At 41.7% G+C, this 21,459-nt stretch overlaps 1 protein-coding gene across 2 annotated transcripts in view; it reads right to left on the bottom strand.

The window, feature by feature from the left end:
* TTC27 (tetratricopeptide repeat domain 27) overlaps positions 1-21,459 on the bottom strand; it is a 221,063-nt gene that overhangs the window by 152,415 nt on the left and 47,189 nt on the right. For both annotated transcript variants that reach the window (XM_090045604.1, XM_090045594.1), the window contains exons 7-8: positions 13,147-13,283; positions 8,783-8,895 (exon numbers count right to left, since the gene is read on the bottom strand). In XM_090045604.1, coding sequence (XP_089901730.1) covers positions 8,783-8,895; positions 13,147-13,283 — 250 coding nt within the window. The remainder of the gene's footprint in view (positions 1-8,782; positions 8,896-13,146; positions 13,284-21,459) is intronic.

Below are 21,459 nucleotides of genomic sequence, written 5' to 3'. Positions count from 1 at the left end.
AGGGCTTTGTAGCTCCTTCCCCAACCACTAGCCATGTGCTGCTGCTGTTGCTGCCTCCTGTATGCCTCTAACACTGCTGGGTGGCAGGTAGGCAGACAGTGGCCCTTCTTTGGGCTTTGTTCTGGGACAGAGGAGTGAGGTTGGTAGAAGCAGCACAGTGTGGCATGCAGTCGGTTGTCCCACAGAGTGAGGGTGAGTAGGAGACCCTTGGGATGGAGGCAGCGGAGCATAAAAGCACTGGTGCAGTCAAATGGGGCAGCTAACCCAAGATAATAATTTTTTTACTTATAATCTGCCAACTTTTTATTGACAACCAAAGTTTTTTTCCTATGATTTGAACCTGGCCCGTGTCCAGGGTCTGGCAAAAGGGTTATATTTACAGTATGTAAAATATGTCAATAAAAAAGTGTGGCTGCCAGTAAGAAACATTTGTCTTGGGTTTGCAAGCATCCTATTGAAACTGTGCTATTTGCGCAAATAGGAAAACCTTTAAAAATTACCATTTATATTACTATAGATATGATAACAGAGGTGGTTATCCATGTTAGTTTGAAGTCAGAAAGAAGATAGGGCACAGTGAAGACTAACTGGTTTAAAGAGGCACGACTTTTCATAGACAATCACCTTTGTCACATGCTATAAGTGGACAGATCCATTCTTAGCCATCTTTGTTACTGTCTTGTCTTTCCTTTCAGGTCATGTAACAATTCTTTCATAGCCTCTTTTGACTTGAATAGATGCTCAGGTATTACATTAGACATTTTCCAGTTTGCCACACTGATTTTGTGTTTCATAGTTTCTAGGGTCAGAAGGGGCCCGAGCAGATCATCTGGCCTGACCCCCCGCCATGGCAGGAAATAATACTGGGGTCAAACGACCCCAGCAAGATGTTCATCCAACCTCCTCTTAAAAACCCCCAGGGTAGGAGCCAGCACCACTTCTCTTGGAAGTTGGCTCCAGATCCTAGCTGCCCTGACCGTGAAGTAGCGATTCCTGATATCTGTTCTTAAGTTCCAAGTCACCAAGTTGGAACATACCCTAACTGTAACAGACTGGCTGCTGAATCCAGTAGTCTTCAATGGGGAGTAATCAAAAATGGGACATACAAACATTTCCATAGTAGGAAGAACCAGGATCTTCAAGTCTAATATGATGCTATCTATAGGACTATTCTCTCTAATTTTCTTAGCCATCTGAACTATGTAGAAGAAAGATAGTCAGTATTCTGATAGACTGACTTAAAATTCATCTTTCCCTAATAACTTCCTTTTGGGCCCAAAATACCTAGAAACAGAAGTAGTCAAAGCCCTTACTGTCATTTGATATAAATCAGTCAATGTTTCAGGGCCCACCTTTCCCTGGAGAATAGGTGAAACATTTTGTTATTATGTTCCTAATTGTCCTAAGTATGAGTTCTGGTGATTCAGTCAATTGGGTGAAGTGCTAAGCTCCTTCTTAAAAAACCATGAAAGTAGCTTCTTTCGTTTACCTCTCTCAAAGGAGAATTCAGACTATTCTGTCACAAGTCCCAATCTCTTGATTCACATATGCTACAGAGATGTACTTACAAATTAGGAGGGAGGTAGCAACTGTGCCATAAGAACTAAATGTCTCATGGCACTGCCAAATATCCATAGCTCCAATCAACTGAGGCTCCTCCTGTGTAAGACAGTATGCTAGACAGGGACTTGATATGATTCGGTGAGAAGTGTTCTCCTGTTTGGGTCTTGTATTTGTTCTGCCATCTCACCGACTTATTACTGCTATGCTGAGGTGATCAGATAGCATTAAGGTTGTTAGTATTTCCACTGAGGCAGACAACACCACAGATGGACATCTTATAACCAAGCGAATGCTCTAGTCTCTCAGATGAAGTTTTTCCAGAAGGTTAATTCAAGAAATCTAAAATAAGTTTCAATTAACTGTAAAGATTATAGACAGTGCAGACAACTGGTTGGACACAATACACAAAATAACTTTTCAAAGAGGAAGTATGCAACATAATACATGTGATAAAAATAGACAGCTGCCAAAGAGTTCTTCCTCCTCATTCTGCTTCAACAGTATAATGAGGTAAAAAATAAATTAGTTGAAGCTTAAACACATTTATTCCAGACTGGCTTAAATATACTGCATGAGATGTTCCTTGGATTTTTGTGCAGACAGCTGCAATGAGACATTCTAACATTTTTAACAGGTTATAAAAAGTTTTAAAATTTTATTAGGGGAGAAAACACTTGTAATAGTATATCATCACTTAAGCATTTTAACCAGTTCAACGCTACAGATTTTTACAGTAGGACACATCCTGTCTCCTTCTGTATCTTTGATAGAATCCTATGGACTTGTGGTTAAAGCTTTTCAATACCTAAAGCACTATTTAATTCACACCATCGTTGTCTGTATACCTTGTTGCAAACCATGAGCCTAATCCTGCATTACTTAGCTATGCACAGTTCCACTGATTGCAGTGAGATTTCCATGTAACTTTCTGTTACAGAGGAAAAAACAAATTGGATGTTTACTGAAAAACTTTGTTAACAAAGAATTAAGGTTGCTCTGTCCTGTCCTGTCCCTTCAAAGTACAGCATGTTCAGTGATGCTCAATCCTCTGAAAACCAAGAAATGAAGAGTAAAGGTACATACCAGTGTAAATTTAATTTTGTTTTGTCTGGAGCTGGCAATAACCAAGTAGAATTATCTGCAAGCACTCCGTCTGCATGCAACATACTGGGTCAAGGTGTGCCTCAGGCTACATTAAACATGTTGGGTGTAGGCATAATGAATAGTTGGTGGTTATCTGCAACAGCTTGGGGATATATTTTCAACCCCCAGACCAATGAGCTAGAAATGCTGAGGAAGTTGAGGGAGGCTGTGAAAGCAGAAAACAAAGTAATAATGGACAACTTCAGTGATCCACAAATAGACTGGGTCAATCTAACATCAGGCCAGGATGGAGGCCAAATTTCTTGACATTATAAAAGGCTGCTGTTTGGCACATTTAGTCCTGGAACCTACAAGAGGAAAAGCCATTCTAGACCTATTCTTAAACAACATACAGGATATGGTGCAAAGAATAAGCATTACTAAGTCTCTCTGCAGTAGTGACTACAAAGCAATTGGGTTTGACATCCATGTAGGAGGGGAGATGAGCCTTTAACTTTAAAAAGGGAGACTATCAAAATGAGGAAGATAGTTAGACAGAAGTTAAAACAGGCCCCTACAGAAGTGAGGAACTTGCAAGCATCATGGCAATGAGTTATGAACACCACATTGGAGGCACAGAGCAAATGCATACCGCAAATGAAAAAAAAAGAAAAAAGAAAAAGCAAGTGGACCCAAAGAAAGCCAGGATGGTTTAATGGCAGAGTTGCAAAGGCTTCTTTCAAAAAATGGAAAACAAATTGTAATGAGGAACATAAAGAGAACAAGCTCTGGCAAATCCAATGTAAAACCATAATAAGACAAGCTACAAAAAAATTGGAGGAGGAACTTGCTAGAGACCTAAAAGGTAAAATTTAAAATGTCTTTAAGTACATTAGAAGCTGAAGACTTGCCAGGGAGTCAGTTGGGCCTTTGGATGATCATGGTGTAAAAGAGGCACTAAAAAATCACAGGGCCACTGGCAAGAAACTAAACACATCTTTTGCATCTGTCTTCACTGTAGAAGATGTTAGGGAGATTCCTTCACCAGATTCACTCCTTTCTAGGGGTAAGTCAGTGGAGCTGACCCAAACTGAGGTTTCAATAGATGAGGTCATAGAAGAAACTGATAAACTAAACACTAGAATAACCAAGACCTGATGATATTCAGCCTAGGGTCCTGAAGCAGCTCAGACTGGAGCTCCTAACTGTAATATACAACCTATAACCAAAAACAGAGGACTGGAGGATTACCAATGTGAGTCCAATATTTAAAAAGGTTCCAGATGAGACCCAGATAACTAAAGCCTGGTGAGTCTAATTTCTGTTCTTGGAAAATTGGCAGAAACAATAATAAAAACAAGAATTGTTCAGAACATGAATGAACATGACTTGCTGTGGAGGAATAACTATGGTTTTGTCAAATGGAAATCATGCTCACCAACCTACTAAAGTTCTTTCAGGGTGTCAATAAGCGGGTGGATCAAGGTGACCCAGTTGACAATATTTCTGGACTTCCAAAAAGCTTTTGACAAGGTGCCCACTTAAAGCTCCTAATAAAGGAAGGTAGTTATAGGATTACAGGAAGGTCCACTCATGGATTATAAATTGGCTTAAAAATAGAAAACAGAGTGATCAGTTTTTGGGATGCAAAAAAGTAAGTAGAGGGGTCCCCCAGAGATCTCTGCTGGGACACGTGCTGTTTACCATACTCATAAATGATCTGGAAAAAGGGGTGATTAATGAGATTGAATAATTTTGTGATCCATAAATTTGTCCAAGTGGTGAAGACCAAGGCAGACTGCAAGGAACTACAGAAGGACTTGGTACAGTTGAGCAAATGGCATTTGTGTTGAGCAAATGGAAATGGCACAGTTGAGTAAATGGCACATGCAATTCAACGTAAATAAGAGTACAGTGATGCAAAAAAAGAACCCAAACTATACCTACCACTATGATGGTAGGTAGAGTATTCCTACATTGACTTTTAGTAGTAGTAGTAGTAGTAGTAGTAGGTATTCCTAGCTTAGCTGTAACCACACAGGAAGCAGGTCTGGGAGTAACTGGGGACAGTTTTGGAAAGAGCTGCTTGAGAGGGGAAATGAATAGGGTTTATCAAATATTAAGTGCTGAAGATGAAGCAAAAGTAAACAGAAACTTATTTATTAGCTCTCAAAAACTAGGCGTCACAAAATTAAACTAGTAGGTAGTAAGTTTAAAACTAAAAGAATTAGTTATAAAATATCTACCAGAAGTTATTTTTTACAAAGTATGGAGCATATAATTAAGGTGTGGAACTCAATGCCACAAGGTGTTGTGGAAACTGATAGCTTAGCCAGATTCAAAAGGGATTAGACTAATTCTTGGACGAAAGGTGCAACAGTAGGTCTTGAACATGGGAGTTGGGGAACTTGTTAGACCTTAAGTGCTACAGGCTGCAAGTCAGAGAGTAACAGTGGAAAAATCCTGTTCATTCTCCCTTTCAGTATCTACTCTCTGCCACTGTGTGACACAGGATACTAGGTAAGATGGCCCTATGGTCCAAACCTATGACAGTTCTTATATTTTTATGTGTTTTTTCCCCATTCTACAAGGGGAAAAAGAATACTTGTCTTGGATTTGAGTATAGGTGGGTCATAGGGTGTAGGAGTTGTGGAGGGAAGACAGGCACCAGGGGGACAAGTGACTAGGGGGCAACCACTGGGGGTGAGGCAAGTAGTATGAGGGCAGGTGGGGAGGCAAGGGGCAGGTTGCCTCCCACCCCATCATGGCTAGGTTCCGTTCTGCATTCCCCCCTGCTGTTGCTTATCTTACTGCAGTTGAGAGCAAGGACAAATTTAAGATGACCCCCCCCAATAATAAGGTTCTATACATGGAAAATTGTAACAAATTTATAATTTTCCATATATGAAACCTAATTATTGGGGAGTCATGTTAAATTTGAAGTTGTCTTGGGTTGGGGTAAATATGGTACTTCACTTTACTGTCAAGTTCTATATGTTGTCAACAATGATGCATGGGGAATTATGAGCAAAGAGGTGCAACATAAGCAGTCGGTGGCTCTAATGATGGGTAATGAATATATTATGTGACAGGGATTCATGACTGACAGGGCTTTTAAAACGGGTCTGAAGAGGTTGTAAGGTTTAGCAACACATGGGACGGTTTTAGTGAAGCAGGCTCAGTGCTTGAGTGCAGAACAGGTGTAGAGAGCTTATATTTAGCATAGCATGTTTTGCCTTTACCACAGGAAGCCAAATTGTGCTACATCTGTTATGTGCCCTATTTTTGAATGGTACATTCTGCTGGTTAAAACAGACTGCAAGGCTGTGCGTACGTGTGTGTATACATATGTGCATACACTGGGACATCACATAGTAAGGCAGAGTTAAGGCTCTGTTAATGCATACCTTAACTCTCTATTGCCTGCTTTTCAGAGCTTTGAGTGTCACTATACTTGATTTTCAGGTACAGGACAAGACTAAACTCCGCATTAAAGCTTGGCAATAAATATTAAGCTTTCATGTGATGATATGCTCATAGCCCTTCCTCAGAACCATCACCCCTTAACTAATCAAACTATACTGATGCCAAAACTCAAAGTATCTAGATTCAAGTACTAGATAGACCTGGATAAGTGTATTTACAGATTCTATGAAACAAAAGGAAACTTATGTAACTTAAAGGAACGCTCTTTCATAGGCAGTAGCTTAAGTGCCTGTTATTAATCAAGATAAAGACATCAAGTTTATTCAGCTTAGCAATGAAATATTCAGTTCAAGCCAGGTTCCAATAGTGTACAAGTGTCATGACTAACATGTATCACATGGCTTGTTTTCATCCTCTCTGCCCAGGAAGAACTGTACATGAAGAAGACTAAAAGAAAATATACCACCAGAGGTCATTTCATGCAGAGGTTCTCATCTCAGTGTACTTTAACATATTGATTACCATATTTACTTGATTAAAAGACAAGGCTTTTTACACCATTTAACATGGAGGGAAGCCCCTCACCTTACAACGAAGCATGAGGCAGCAGCAGGGAAAGGGAAGAGGGGGGAGGGCAGTCAGCTGCTGTAGCCTCAACTAAGGGCTGGGGCTGGAGTCGCAGCTGCCACCTGTCCTGCTTGCTGCCTCTGCACACTCCGCCACTCCTCCACTGCAGCCCCTAGTGTCTGTTCCCCCATGACACTTCCCCCTTTCTCACACGCTCCTCCTTAATTTTGCTCCCCATCAGCAGGCTGCATCCCTGCTGTGGTCAGAAGCATGGAGCATGGGTCTGGGGTATGGCTCCAGCCCAGCCCTGTAGCAGTGACAGAGACAGCACTACTCTTCCGGCCTGACCCCATAGCAGCAGTGGCAGGAAGTCAGCACTGCTCCTATGGGGCCAGGCTGGAATAGAAGTACCAGCTCCACGCTGCTACCCTGGGGCCAGGCCAGAGCCATGCTCCATGCCCCAGGCTGCAGCAGGGAGCAAAGGTATGGAAGGGCTAGAGGGGGAACCAGGAGAAAGAGGGGGCAGGGACCTGAAGCTGCAGGTGGCAGAAGTAGCATGGAGAAGGTAGGAGGGGAAGGTATAATCAGGGCAGCCTGAGGGTGGGGGGAGGGGGGCAGGCACAATGGGTGGGGTGAGTAGGGGAATGGGGAAGGCAGCAGGAGGCAAGCTGCCTGCCTCTCTGCCTGTCCCACCACCTCCACACTGTCTGCCCCCTACCATCCCCACTGCCTACACTATTATTGCCCCCACCCCTACCTCCCCCATTCTGTCCCCTACCACCTGCCTCCTTACTGCCCCCATCACCTCTCCCCCTTGCACCAGCAGTAGTGTGTGGGAGGGTGGAGGTGAATTTAAGATGATCATCCAATAATTAGATTCTATACACGGAAAATTATAATTTTCTATGTGTACAATGTAATTATTGGGAGGCTGTCTTACATTCAAGGTCACGTTGCATTCAGGTAAATATGGTAGTTTAACATCGTGTGTGTGTGTGTGTGTGTGTGTGTGTGTGTGTGTGTGTGTGTGTGTGTGTGTGTGTACGTGTCAATGTACCTAGGAAGAGGAAGAACAATTTCCTCCTGTTAATACAATTCAGCCTTACCTCTTGGCTAGTTTGGTCTTCTGGGAAAGATTCCGCAATTTAGCTGACACATGGGGACAGACTGTAACTTGCACCATAAATATATTTTAAGTGCAACAATGTCAGCGATGCAAGACACTGTAGTGAAGGGAATTAGTACAACACATACCAGGCAGATTCTCCATTGCCTTGAACCCCACATATTGGCCTCCAAATAGCTCAATATTTTGTAGCTTATATTATCCATGAGAGAGAGAAGTTCATATTTGTGATCATGTGTTTAAGCTTATAAGCAACCTAACTTTCAAGCTACAAATACCAACCCTTTATCACTACTAATCTTCCCATTAAATGTATTTCACTGATGACCCATTCAGAAAGTAAAATTTGCCTCGAAGTACTGGCTTTGAATTTTATCTAAGACTGTTTATACTCTGGAGTTTCACTTCTGTGCAAAATTGCTGTATTCCCCTTAATCCCATTCATTACTAAAAATCACATTTAAATTTTTTTTAGTTGAAAGTCTTCATGAGATGCTATATTTTTATCATTATCATTGCTTATCCATGTATCCAAAAAGTAGCAGATCCCACACAGACATAAAACACTCAAGTCCACTCCCCAAAATAAATAAATTTAATAGTCTTTACATAATAATTTATGTAATATTTATTGCTAACTTGAATTTCTATAGTTATTTTCATTGTTGCCAAAACTCTTTCAGAATCTAAAATAGTTAAGAGTCATCATAATAAGATAGATAATTACTGCCATATGCTCAAGATGAGCAAGCCAAGGCACAGAGAGGATAAAAGGTTTTTCTAGGGACAGAGAATGATATAGCAACTCAAGCAGCAATGTTGAAAGGTTATTGACTTTCTGAAGAAAGATAATGTGTGTGTACTTCTCCACTTTCATCATGCAATTCTCAGATCAAAAAGATCATTCACATTAAATGCTAAAGCCTTGATAAAAGACTTTATTTCATGTTAATAACTTTATTATAGTAGGGATGTGAGAGAGAGATAAGAGAAGAGTCAAAACACTAATTAACTTACCAAATTCCAAGGATAACAGCAAGCTCTTCTGCCAATAAATCAGGTATTTGGTACTGATTAGTATCTGCTAACTTTATCTCATTTAGGACTGTATCATCATTTAAATCATAATTCTGTTGAAAAAGATGCATATTTTTACAAGAATGGTCAAATCATGATAATAACAATGTTAAGCGTATTTTGTAGAGCCTAATACATGCATACACCTATTTAATTATTTGCAAGTCGAATGCAGGCAGAATTTTGTAGTACAGATTTTTAGGTGCTAAGTCAATCCCTTCGTATTTTGTTGATAAGGGCGAGGATTCTGCCTAGTCACATTTACCTCACATCTCTTCAGAATTCACATATACTAGACACTGAGAATAACATGTTTTGAATACAAATGCTTCTTTGAACAATGGTTTCCCTTTAGTATCTCAAAAGTACTTCTGCACAGAGTTCTGTTACTAGTAAATTTTCTAGGATTTTGTAGACGACAAATTCAGTAGTCACCTTTTTACTACTTGTTTTAATATAGTTCAAATATTAAGGCAGCTTTCCAGTAAGAGTATCTGGGGCAAAAAACCCCCCATCAATGTAAGATGAAAAGTGATAAAGGAAAATGATAAAATTACTAATTGCAATAGTGGGAAACTGGACTTAACCCAAAAGTTCCCTTCCAGCCCTATACTTTCTCCAAAGTGACAGTTGTGCTTTCTTTAAAACAGGATGGGTTTGATTTACATCAAATCGATTTAAATCATGATTTAAATCACTGGTCAGGAAGCCTTGATTTAATCACTGTTTGATACAAAAGGTGCATTCTTGTTGTTTGATATAACCTTCATACATATTATTCACAACTCAGAGACAAATGTAGGTTTCATTTTTAGTAGGTACACACTATACACTTTAAAGCAGTGATTTATTTTGATATTTTTCAGATTAATTTTGCTCCTATATCAGAAAACTGAATTATGATTTGGTTATTTTATTTACCAAAGCTAATTGAAGCAGATACTTGTGAAGTCATTGGGAGGCAAACTATGTCCAATTCACTAGATCAATCATGAACATTTGGGGGATGTTTTCACTACGCTGTATCTGGAGGGCATCAAATGAGCACTGCAGCCATATGTTATTAGCTTAGGGCTTTCTTCACTTTCTTCCAGATTTCTTCTCATCTTTGACTTCTTCTCTCTTCCTTGGCCTTCTAAGCCTACTGCTGTGACTGGTTTTCCCTTCTACCATACCATTCCCTCACCAGATCTCAAATCAATGGAGAGGCTATACTCAGAAACTGAACCCCATAAGATTGAGCTCCTAACGTAGTCTATGACCTGTTGTGACTTGTTTATAAAACTTTTCTAAAAAGGTTACATGAATAGATTGTCTCAAATAGTATATAATTAGAAGCTGTAATCCCTATTCCATGATAATATCTTTGAACTTTAACACATCTTAAATTAAAACTATCTTTATATAGGTAGTTTTTTTAAAGCCTCTTAACAAAAAATAAAAAATACCATTAAATAAAAAAAAAGGATTTAAAAATCCTTTAAAGAAGTTGTTGATTTTTATCCACCCTGCTTTAAAACATTTCTAAATTAAAGAATAGCACTATGCAATGTTAAAGATTAATAATAAAACATGTACTAAGATCCGGGTGCATCTGGGACTGATTTAAAAGGTTCAGTTCTAACCAAGTTTCCACTCATGGTTGTTTCATTGTAACAACTTCAGCTGTAGGTCTGTCCACGTGAAGGTCTTTTTCTTTTCAATAGCAGACATACTATACAGGATGTCGACGACTTGCAACATTTCGAGTTACAACGTTTTGCACTTACAACATTTATTAACTGACACCATTTCAACCTTGATGTCAGTTTTGACTTTACAATGTTTGATCCGACAACGCCACATCAGCAAACAAGTTTGCTGCGTCACCCATCTTCGTGGAGAACACCTGTCCAAACTTCCTTGGACAATTTCTTTAAGAAAGCAGAAGACAAGCCTCCAGAAAAACCTGCAGCCAAGACTCCTGAGAAGACTCCAGCCAAGAGCCCTTCAAAAAGTCCAACCAAAAGCCCTTCATAAAGTCCAGCAAAGTCCCAAGAGCCCTTCAAAAAGTCCAGCAAAGTCATGTCAAAGAACTCCTTCCAAATCGATGATTGCTTTTTACAATATAAATACATTAATATAGCTATATTATTCATCTGTAATTGATTGAGTTAATCAAAATTCTGGGTTATTTTTGGTGAAAATAGGGTATTGGGCCTTGGTTCAGGAAGCAATCCCCCACTTATAACATTGTTTCCTATGGGAAAATCAGTTCCGAGTTACGTTTTGACTTAAGATGTGGTTTTCAGGAACCAATTGTGTCATAAGTCCAAGGACTGCTTGTATTTCATCCTAACCCAACCACACTGAAAACAAAATGAACCACTTTTGCTCAATTTTTTAAAAAATGGTGACAGAGACCAAGCAGAAAACTGAATTTTACAGAAAGACATGAATAACTGGAGAACAAGATTACATAATATTTTTATTGTGAATTCCTAAATACAGAGGTACATGTTATACCAGGGGCGGGCAATTATTTTGGGCAGAGGGCCGCTTATTGAGTTTTGGCAAACCCTTTGAGGGCTGCATGACAGGCAGCCCAGAGCAGATTAATATTAATTTTCTAATTTTTTTAGGGGCCCTGGAGGCCAGATAGAATGGCCTGGCAGGCCACATCCAGCCCCCAGGCCACATTTTGCCCACCCCTGTATTATGCCCTGCTATGTAAGTGGCCTGCAACCTATACATATAACCAAACTCTATACTTCTGCAGCCAAATAGCTTTCCCTGAACTCCCACTAGCTGTTATTCTCCTAAAATATGCGACATATTTTCAGACTCACATTATGAATATTAATATATAAAACACTATGCATCCACTAGCATAAGTCACTTACGACAGCCATACTTCTACTTTGTTTAGACTTCTTAAATAGATATAAGGGTATGCATCATCAAAGATTTGTTAAGTATTTTATTCAAGTTTCCCAGTCTTTCTACGATTGTACAATTGTATGTAGCCCTTGAAGCTCATAGATTCTTTGGAAGAATATATGCTCAGGCTCCTTCAACTCTGAAACCTAGCCTCTGGACTACAGAAACCCAGTCTGTCTCCCTGGTCCCACCAAGAGTTGGGTTAGCTGGCATTCTGGAGGGCACTTACCTTCACAAAGAAATAATGAAAACAGAACTAACTGCAGCAATATGAACAGCCTTTCCAAAACAAGGCAGCATTTATTAGTCAACTAGAATACAGCATGAAGAGTCCTTAAATTGGTATGGCCAAGCTGATCTTAAAGATCCTAGAAGTCCTATATTTAATTTGCCCAACAGACCAGATTTCCTTAAGACCTGTTCCTCTGTCAGACCTTGGATGCCTGTCCCTGTGTCTGGCTACAGGCAAAATTAAATTGCCTCCTTAGACTTGGGTTTGTCTTTTGCAAGCCCAGTGGTTCCTCCTGCTCATTAAAAATTAAAATGTGCGGCTGTTGATTTAACCAAATTGCTCCTTAGATGGATAGCCGTTCTGCACCTGATAGGCCATTTAGAGCCAACCTGGACACTTGCATGCTGTTCAATTTCATCTTTGTTGATCCTTAGAAGTTAACTCATTTGCATTTAGGGGGGTGTCTACACATGCAGCCCTATTAGTGTACTGTAAACTAATAAATGCTGCCATACGTTAGTACGTGTAAGCACAAGTAGTATTCTATGGCGGTGTCATTTAGTGAACTACAATGCACATGTAGATGCTGATGGGACTAGCTAGTGCCTCAGTATGCAGACTGCCTGACAACTAGCCCCACACTGAAGCACCCTTGTGCCCCAGCCAGCCCCTGCGCAGCATGTTGAGGTGGGTCAGAGCAACCACAAGCTGTCAGGCTGACCTCCCATGTCTCCTGCCAGCCAGGGCTGCTCAAACCCAGCTCAATGTGCTGCAGTCCTGGGCACATGTATAAATGCAGCACCCAGGAGCCTTAAACTCCTGTGTGAACTGTACCACTAATAGCACGTGTAGACGCACCCAGGAAGTTGCACTATATCGGAAGGTGGAAAACCGAGGTACATATAAAAATGTAAGAAAAATTCCCTACGTTTTCAATACCCATCCTAACCTTAGTCTGTGCCTTACAAAACACAACTAATGCCCCAAAAACAGTTCTTGTCAAAGAAATCTTAGTTAATAAATATGCCTGCACTAATTACACCCCCAGTTCCCTTCCTCAATGCCCCCAAAAAAGAAAGAGAAACTTTGCCCTCTGTCCATAACATGGGTTTTGAAATCCTGAATTATAAAATAACTGTTTTCAAATACATACCTTTGTTAAATTTTCTAGGGGAGTAGGTATAGGGCTAAATTCAAGGTGAGGAGGGGAGACACCATCTTTCCTTTGGACATCAAGAATAAGCTGGGCTACAAACTTTTCCTGAAATCGTGTCCTTTTTCCCAAAGCACCTATAGAGAAAATAAGATATGGCAGTTGACCCATTAAGAAGGAGTTCTGCACCTCCACTAGTTACTTATGAGCTTCAAAAAACCCCAGAAACAATTAAAAACTAAGCTGCAAAATCCAGGAGTAATTTGTTTTCACTAGAGCTGTGTGATGAACAACAAGCTTCTTTACTGTTTAATAATGTTATATTTATATAGTTTTACTGAAGGGAATAAATCTATAGATTTTTTATTTTAAAAGGCACATTATTTAACATTCAAAACTTACTATTGAAAATCATTACATTACATCCTGTTCTTATTTAAAAAAAAAAATCACAGAGTTAATTTTATTTTTAAAAACTGAACCTCTACAAACAAGAATACTGTTTTCATTTATTAAAACAGAATTCTGCAAGGAGCACTAAAGGGCCAAATTTTCAAACTTGGCTGCCTAATGTTATGTTCTGTATCCCTGAACAAATATTTGTTTGTTAAAAATCATGCTATGGATTCCAAAGTTAAAATGCTTGGCATCTACGACCCTGGCTAACCTCAGCAGGAGGGATAAGCAGTAGGAAAGTCTGAAAAAAATAAGGTTAAGGTAGAAATACTGGCACTAATCCCATTTACCTAATCTATTATCACATTTATTTTCAGTTTAAGGACATATCATTTTTTCAGGACAACAATAACCTGCCTGGCTCATAGTCAAAATGGAGAACTAAGGAACAGAAGAAACAATATAAATGTAATGAGAGTGTTTAGGGATACCTAGGTTTATTCATGTCTTTTCCCCTACATTTTATTACTATAATTTTATATGCTCACATTCACCAATTCCCTTGCTCAGAGCTACGCTAAGAAAGTGTCAGCAATTACATTTCATTACCATATTTACTTAATATAAGATGACCCCAAATACAGGTTGTTTATAAAGTCCTCGTACAACTTTAATAACTATGGATGTACATGGAAGCAAACTGTAAACAGTGATTGCAAGCATAATTCATTACGTTTTGATACAATACAGCATAAATTTCTAGACTTCAACATAACTGCTATCTTTTGTGATACATCATTCAGTCCAATTTTCCAACTCCCTAGTTTTTTGTCCAAGTTTCCACTTCTTACAAGCTTCCTTTTTGTGATTTAGTTTACCGAAGAGTTCCCTGCTAAGCCAAGCTGGTCTTCTGTCATACTTATTAGGGCTGTGTGAAGCTTCAGGTGGTGATTCAATGCGGAGATCTCGCCCGATTTGGTGGCCAAATCTCCAAATCAAATCAGGGGATGAATAAAAAAGTCTGAATCAATTCAAAGCTCTCCAAATCTTTGGGAAAGATTCAGAGAGCTTCAATGATTCAGGCAGTCCCCACCCTCTGCAGCAGGGAGCTGGAGCCGGACTCAGAGCTGGTAATTAGGGGGTGGGAGAGAGGGGGGCTGGAAGAGGGAGCAGGGCACCATGGGGAGACCTGCTAGGCCCAACCCCCTGCCTGCTGCCCCAGGCCCCCCTGCTCCCCCACCCACCCCAGCTCCAAGTGTTTTAAAAAGAAGCCCCCACTCACTGGGTGCTGCCAGGTGGGGGGGGATCCACACTGCCCCATGCTACGAGCCCCCATGGCTGCCATGAGCCCCCTGACCCCCCACACTCCCCCAGGCCCCCATGGCTGCCCCACGCATCCCAGCTCCAGCCCTTTAAGAAAAAAAACAGAAAAAACTTCCTGGACTCACCAGCTCCTTCAGTGGCCTTGGGACTTTGGTGCACTCATGCAAGAGCCCCTCACGTGGTGGGGAGCAGTGGGCGGCAGCAAGGATCACCCATCTCTGAGCAGGAACCGGTAAGTCTGGGATTTTTTTTTTAAAGGGTCAGAGCTGGGGCAGGCAGGGCAGCCATGGTGGGGGGCTAGGGGAGCAGGTGGGGGTCAGGGGGCTAGCGCAGAGTGCAGTGTGGTGCAGCGGGAGGCAGCATGGATCGCCACCCACCCAGCAGCACCCAGTGAGTCGGGGCTTTTTTTTTCCCAAAGTGCCAGGAGTTCGGGCAGGCAGGGCAGCCATTGCTGGGGCTAGGAGAGCAGGCAGGGGATGGGCCTGCGTGCTTCAGAGATTCAGCAGCAGTGGAATCATCAACTCAGATTTCGGCTGAATCGATTCGGGACAGTGATTGGAATCACCAATTCCAATCACCGTCCCCCGAATCAACCAAATCTGAAGCAAATACTAGCCACTTCGCACAGGCCTAATACTTATAAGTCTTTCTGTGCATCAGGATGGTTTGTTCCTGCACTCTCAGAAGCACTCTCAGTAAGCTCTCCTGGACTCCTGTCCCCCTCAGACTGGCTTTTCAGGGAATCCTACCCATGAGTTGCCCAAGTGAGTCAGAGTCCGCTTTTCTGAAGTCCAGGGTCCCTACTCTGCTGATCTCCTTCCTTCCTTCCTTCCCTCAGGATACTGAACTTAGTCACCTGATGGTCACTGCTGCCCAAGTTGCCATCCACTTCTACATTCCCCACTAATTCTTCCCTGTTTGTGAGCAGCAGGTCAAAAAGATCACAGCCCCTAGTTGGCTGCTCCAGCACTTGCACCAGGAAGTTGCCCCCAGCACTCTCCAAAAACTTCCTGGATTGCCTGTGCACTGCTGTACTGCCCTCCCAGCAGACTTTAGAGTGATTGAAGTCCCCCATGAAAACCAGGATTTGTGATCAGGAAACTTCAGCTAGCTGTTTGAAGAAAGCTTCATCCACCACTTCCTCCTGGTCTGGTGGCCTATAGCAGACCCTCATCATGACATCACCCCTGTTGCTCTCCCCGCTGACCCTAACCCAGAGACTTTCAACAGGTCTATCTCCAGTTTCATACTGGAGCTCTAAGCAATCATATGATTCTTTTACATGAAATGTAACTCCTCCTCCCCTTCTTCTTTGTCTGTCCTTCCTGAATGGTTTATATCCATTTATGACAGTGCTCCAGTCATGTCAGCTCCGACTTAGTCTCTGTTATTCCAATCACATCATAGTTCTGTGACTGTGCAAGGGCTTCCAGTTCTTTCTGCTTGTTTCCCAGGCTCCATGCATTCATAGACAGACACCTGAGGTAGCTAGTCAACTGCCCTGATTTCTCAGAAAGTATAAGAACACCTTTCCTGTTGTGACACCACTCACTTTCCCCTTTACCTCAAGGCTTTGGTTGCCATCCCCTAGCAAACCTTTTTAAAGGCCTAACTAGGGCTAATAGTTTATAGCCCTAAATCTTAAAATGGAAACCTCATTATTGGACACTAGGCCTGGGAATTAGTCTAGAATTTAATACAGCAAGTCCTCATAAGGACTGAACCTGAAATTTAAGTTTGAGCTTGAAAAATTCTGAAGCTTTTTAAAACTTACTATTATGAAGTCAATACTGAGATGAAACAGCTATACCTGAATAATAGTAAGCTCAACTAAATAAGACCTTTAAAAGTTGTCCTTAAAAACCTAAAGCCCCAGATAAGACTACTACTTCTCTCCAAGTATAAACTGTTCAATTAGAACAAATCTGTAAAATGACAGCTTAGAAAAAAATCATCTCGAATCAAAATGTATATTTGTTTGTATCAAAATACTCAATGAATAATGACCGTACTCATAGATTTAATTCTGTGAAACCTCTCTCTTTTTAGAAGGAAATGCCTATTAAACTCCTTTAAAATATCTTTGCTGGAGGTTGCAAGTTTTATATTAAAAGTAGAATCCTTTTCAATGATGTAATAGTCTTCCTATGCAGCCAAAATATTTGTGTTAACCATGTTTATCTAATATGGCAACAACTCCCACATGTTCATTTAAACTGCCTTCAGGTTGGGCATCTTCACAACCATTCTAACAGATGTAGTGAGAGAAACCACAATATTTTAAGAGTTTCACAAAAACAATTTTAGTGAGAAGACAGGTAATCTCTAGGGCTATCTTAACCTCTGTTTAAAGTAATAATCAAGAATACTACATATACTAAATACAGCAAAACAGTCTTCCATTGAACAATGGCTTTTTTCTATGTTAAATCTGGACACTTGAATAAATGATGTCCCTAAAGTCTCTTATTAAGAAAAATGGTTATAACTGTTCTACTTGTAGTTGGGAAATAGTCGGTAAAAGCCAACTGTCATTCTATTTTATTTTTTCTTAAATTGTTAGATTTTTATAGTTTATAGTTTGATTCTCACACCAGACTCTGACTTCTTTAATAAAAATACTAAAAACAATTTAGATTAACTAAATTGCCTCATACTATCAAATTTATAGCACATTCCATACTATAAATTGAACATCCACTTAATTCAAAACATGACAGACTGCCTTGTGTTGGCTATCGCATCACATATCATATTTAGATTTCAGACATCCAAAATCTATCGCAACCAGCTTTGTGACCACTTATTGCTTAAGTGCTAAGGAAAGTAGGGGTACATACAGACATTCAGGGAGGTTAGGGAGAGATTAAATCAAGTGAAAAACAGCCACCTGATCTAAGGTAAATTGGGATGGGGGGATTAACAGGGGGCATCGGGAGAATTAGGAGGGTCTGCAGGAAGGGTTGGTAGGATCAGGTGGGCAAGCAAGGTCTGTAGAAAGCTTTGGGGGACTGGAGAAGCTAGTGGGGTCTGCAGGGGGGTTGGTGGGGTTTGGGAGGTTTTGACAGGATCAGGGGAGTTAGCAGGGTCTACGGGAGGCTCTCGGCCTCCTCCCCCGGACCATGAGCTATTTTTAGCCCTCTGACACTCCCCAACCCCAGATAAACAATCCCTCACCAGCAAACTTATCACCCCCATCTTGCCTACCCCTGCCCCCACTCCAACTTATTTCCTCAGCTCCTGGCACCACTGAACCAGCACTGGGAGCAGCTTGAGGGATGGGAGGTTTGGCAAGTTCGGAGAGGAAAGGGAGGGGGAGGGTTGTCTGGGGGAGAGGCAAGGGGCCAGTGGGCTAAAAACAGCCTGGTGCCCAGTGGGGAGGGGTGGGGAAGAGGCAGTTAGGAAAAGCAAAGCCCCGGTGCTGGGGCCAGCAGATGGGTTTTCCCAGACCCAGGACTGTACTGGGAACAGTACAGAAGTTCAATTATATCAGTCTTGCTGGACCTGATCTAAAATTAGACTTCCTCCAAGGTACAGTTCACTCAGATCAGGCTGGACATTTTTAGACCAATCTAACCTTCCTGAATTTCTGTACAGTTCACACTTACATTGAGCTAACTAAGGATCTAAGTGTAGGGTCTGCACCTGGGCAATCTAAGTTAGATTGGGTGGCCATTTTTAATACAATCCCACCACCTCGAACGTCTGCATGCTCCCTATGAGAACTGTCTGAAAATAGAGCATACAGCCCAATTTGCATTTAAGTCCAGTTATGTGATCAGTCACTCATGGATTAAAAAAAGGGAATAAGGGAAGAAAATGTGTAGACTAGGGGTGCACTGAGAGAGATTTTTTGGGCCATATCAGCCAATACCAATCCGATTGCCAATATGCAGCCCAGCAGCACGGAGAGTGGAGTCTGGCTGGTAAGTCTTTGGGCGGGGGAGAGGGGCGGAAGGGGCGAGGGGGGAGGCAAACCGAAGCCCGTGAAGTAAGGGAGGGAGTGGGGCTGGTGCTGGGGCAGGCACTGCCCAGCCAGTGTGGGGCACGGGACAAGAGCTGCAGCTCATCTTAGGGGGGTGTCGGTAGGGGGGGTTTAGCTCCCACTGCTGCATGCCCCCCCAGAAGAGCCATGGATATGTGTGCTCCTCAGATCTGTGCGTGTGATGAGGGAGGGCAGCTGTTGCGGGCTGGGTTTGGGTGCAGCACTGGACTCTTTCTGGCAGGGGGGCTGAGCCACGCTGTGCTCGGGGCAGGAGGCAGTGGCACTGGGAGGGGGTCTATGGGGTGGACTGGGACTGCAGCCACCCCAAAATTCACTGTAGTCCCTGTCACAGTCCATCCCAAGCGCAGCCTGGCCCACCCCTCCACCCCCTGCAAAAAGCCCAATGCCTGCCCCACCCCAGCCCCACTCCCTCATCACAGGGGCCTCAGTCAGCACCCCCCACGTCTCTTTCTTCCCTCTTCACCCCTTCCCCACAATAGACTTACCAGCCAGACAATGCTCTTCATGTAGCTGCATTGTGCAGCATGTAGGTGGGCAGGAGCACATGCACATGGCATTTATTGATGACATTATTGGCCACATCAGCCAGAAAAAGCCGACTGCAGATAATGTCAATTTTCCTTTTATTGGTGCCATCACAATATGGACTGATGTATCAGTGTACTTCTAGTATGGACAGTTATTATGTTGGCCAATTCATTCCAAATTATGCAGAGATTCATGCTGTGGCTTTAGCAAATGTTATTCTATGTAATAAGTCACATAAAGCAAAGGGTTGAAAGGGACCTCATTGGTCATCTAATCTAACTTCCCATGCAGATATAGAATGTATCCAAACCCAGACAGATATGCCTAGCCAACCTCTTCTTGAAAACCTCCAATGAAGGGGATTGCACAACTTGCACAGACAGCTTGTTCCACTGACCCACTCTTCTGATAGTAAGTTTGTGTATTTTTTCCCTTAATGGGGTTTAATCTAATCTAAATCTGTTTTGCTATAATTTAAGCCCATTGTTTCCTGTCTTACCCTCTATGGAAAGGGAGAACAACTGCTCTCTCTTCTTCACAATAGTCTTTCAAATACTTAAAAGTGGTACCCTGTCCTTCCTTTAATCTGCAGACTAAACATGTCTAGTTATCTCAACCTTTTGACATACAGCTTGCATTGCAATCCACTGATTATCATTTTTCTCACTTGCCTCTACATAATATCCCATTTCTCTACACCCTTCACTGGCTCTGGTGCCCAGAACAGGACACAATACTGAAGCAGAGTCCTAACCATTTTTAAGTAGAGCAAGACTACTCCCTTCTTGTCTTGCAAACAATACTTATACTAATGCAACCTAAAATTGCATTTGTTTTTGGAAAGAGCATCACAATGTTGACTCATGTTGAGACTATAATCCACCACAATACACAGATCTTTCTTGGTAGTGCAACTATCTAGACCAGCGATGTCCAACTTCTCAGTGGCTAGAGGCCAGAGTTTCCTCAGTTGTACTCTGTGCAAGCCACATGCCCCACCCCCAGCCACATACCATGAAGGGTGTAATTCTGCACCATGCCCTGCACCACACCACGTAGGACTGACCACTACAGCACCAGATAGCAGGTGCCCCAGAATTACACAGATTTGTTGGGTCCCACTAAGCCTCTCAACCACAGGATCACTTGGCTCTGTGGGTCACCCTGCCCCAACCCCAGGGACTAGGGCAAACAAGGCACAGGAGCTGGGGCAAGAAATAGAAGCTAGAGGAGCGAATTCAGAGACAATGGTGGCAGAAGCAGGAGTGACTGGGAAACAGTGCCCAGACCAGAAGCCTATGGGTTGCAGGTTAACCCCTCAAGGGCCACATGACGCCCATGGGACAACAACTGGACAGCCCTAGTCTAGGCTAGATACTCTTATATTATCAATGTTTTTTGTTCTTCTTTCTCTACTATGAAAACTGTCATGAATGTTAAATCAAAACATTCATGGTGCCATCACTTTTTTGTTCTAGCGTACTAAATTTAAAAAGAAAACTATTTCTAAATGTGAATATAAGTTCTAAAGAATGGGAGAAAATACAATTCCTGTAATTTAAAAGTTTAGAACCAGTTTAAGAAGGGAAAAGGGAAAACAGGGCTTTAAGTTACTTTGTTTACCGTGTTTAATATTTTAAATATACATAAAGGTAGTGACCACAAAAAACAATGTCTGGGTAGGTGATGTGAACACAGAGAACAAAAATGCGAAATCCTCCACGCTTTCCACTCAATATTCAGACAGAACAATTCATACATAAGGTTGTGAAGATAATTCAAGTTCCCTGTTTCTCTAGCCAGTCCTGACCCTATGGTCAATACCACTTATTGGTATAAACAACTCTTCCATCAGAAACTGGACTTGCATCACCAGGCATAACAATCAACAATCTTCAGAAGCACTTTTCAACAATACTGATATGAACTAGATTAGTCTACAGAGGTAAAAGACTGAATTCAATTACCCATCCTCTGAACCACTAATTAACAGGAATCCAGCTTCTTCATTTCCCACGGAAAAAAAGAGTAAACTGTGGCTTTTGCCTTTTACCAGAAGT

The sequence above is a fragment of the Crocodylus siamensis genome, chromosome 1 (genome assembly GCF_052110815.1).
Source record: "Crocodylus siamensis isolate JL-2025a chromosome 1, ASM5211081v1, whole genome shotgun sequence".
NCBI lineage: Eukaryota > Metazoa > Chordata > Crocodylia > Crocodylidae > Crocodylus > Crocodylus siamensis.
Note: the sequence above shows the minus strand (reverse complement) of the source record. Positions and strands in the feature narration are given on the sequence as shown.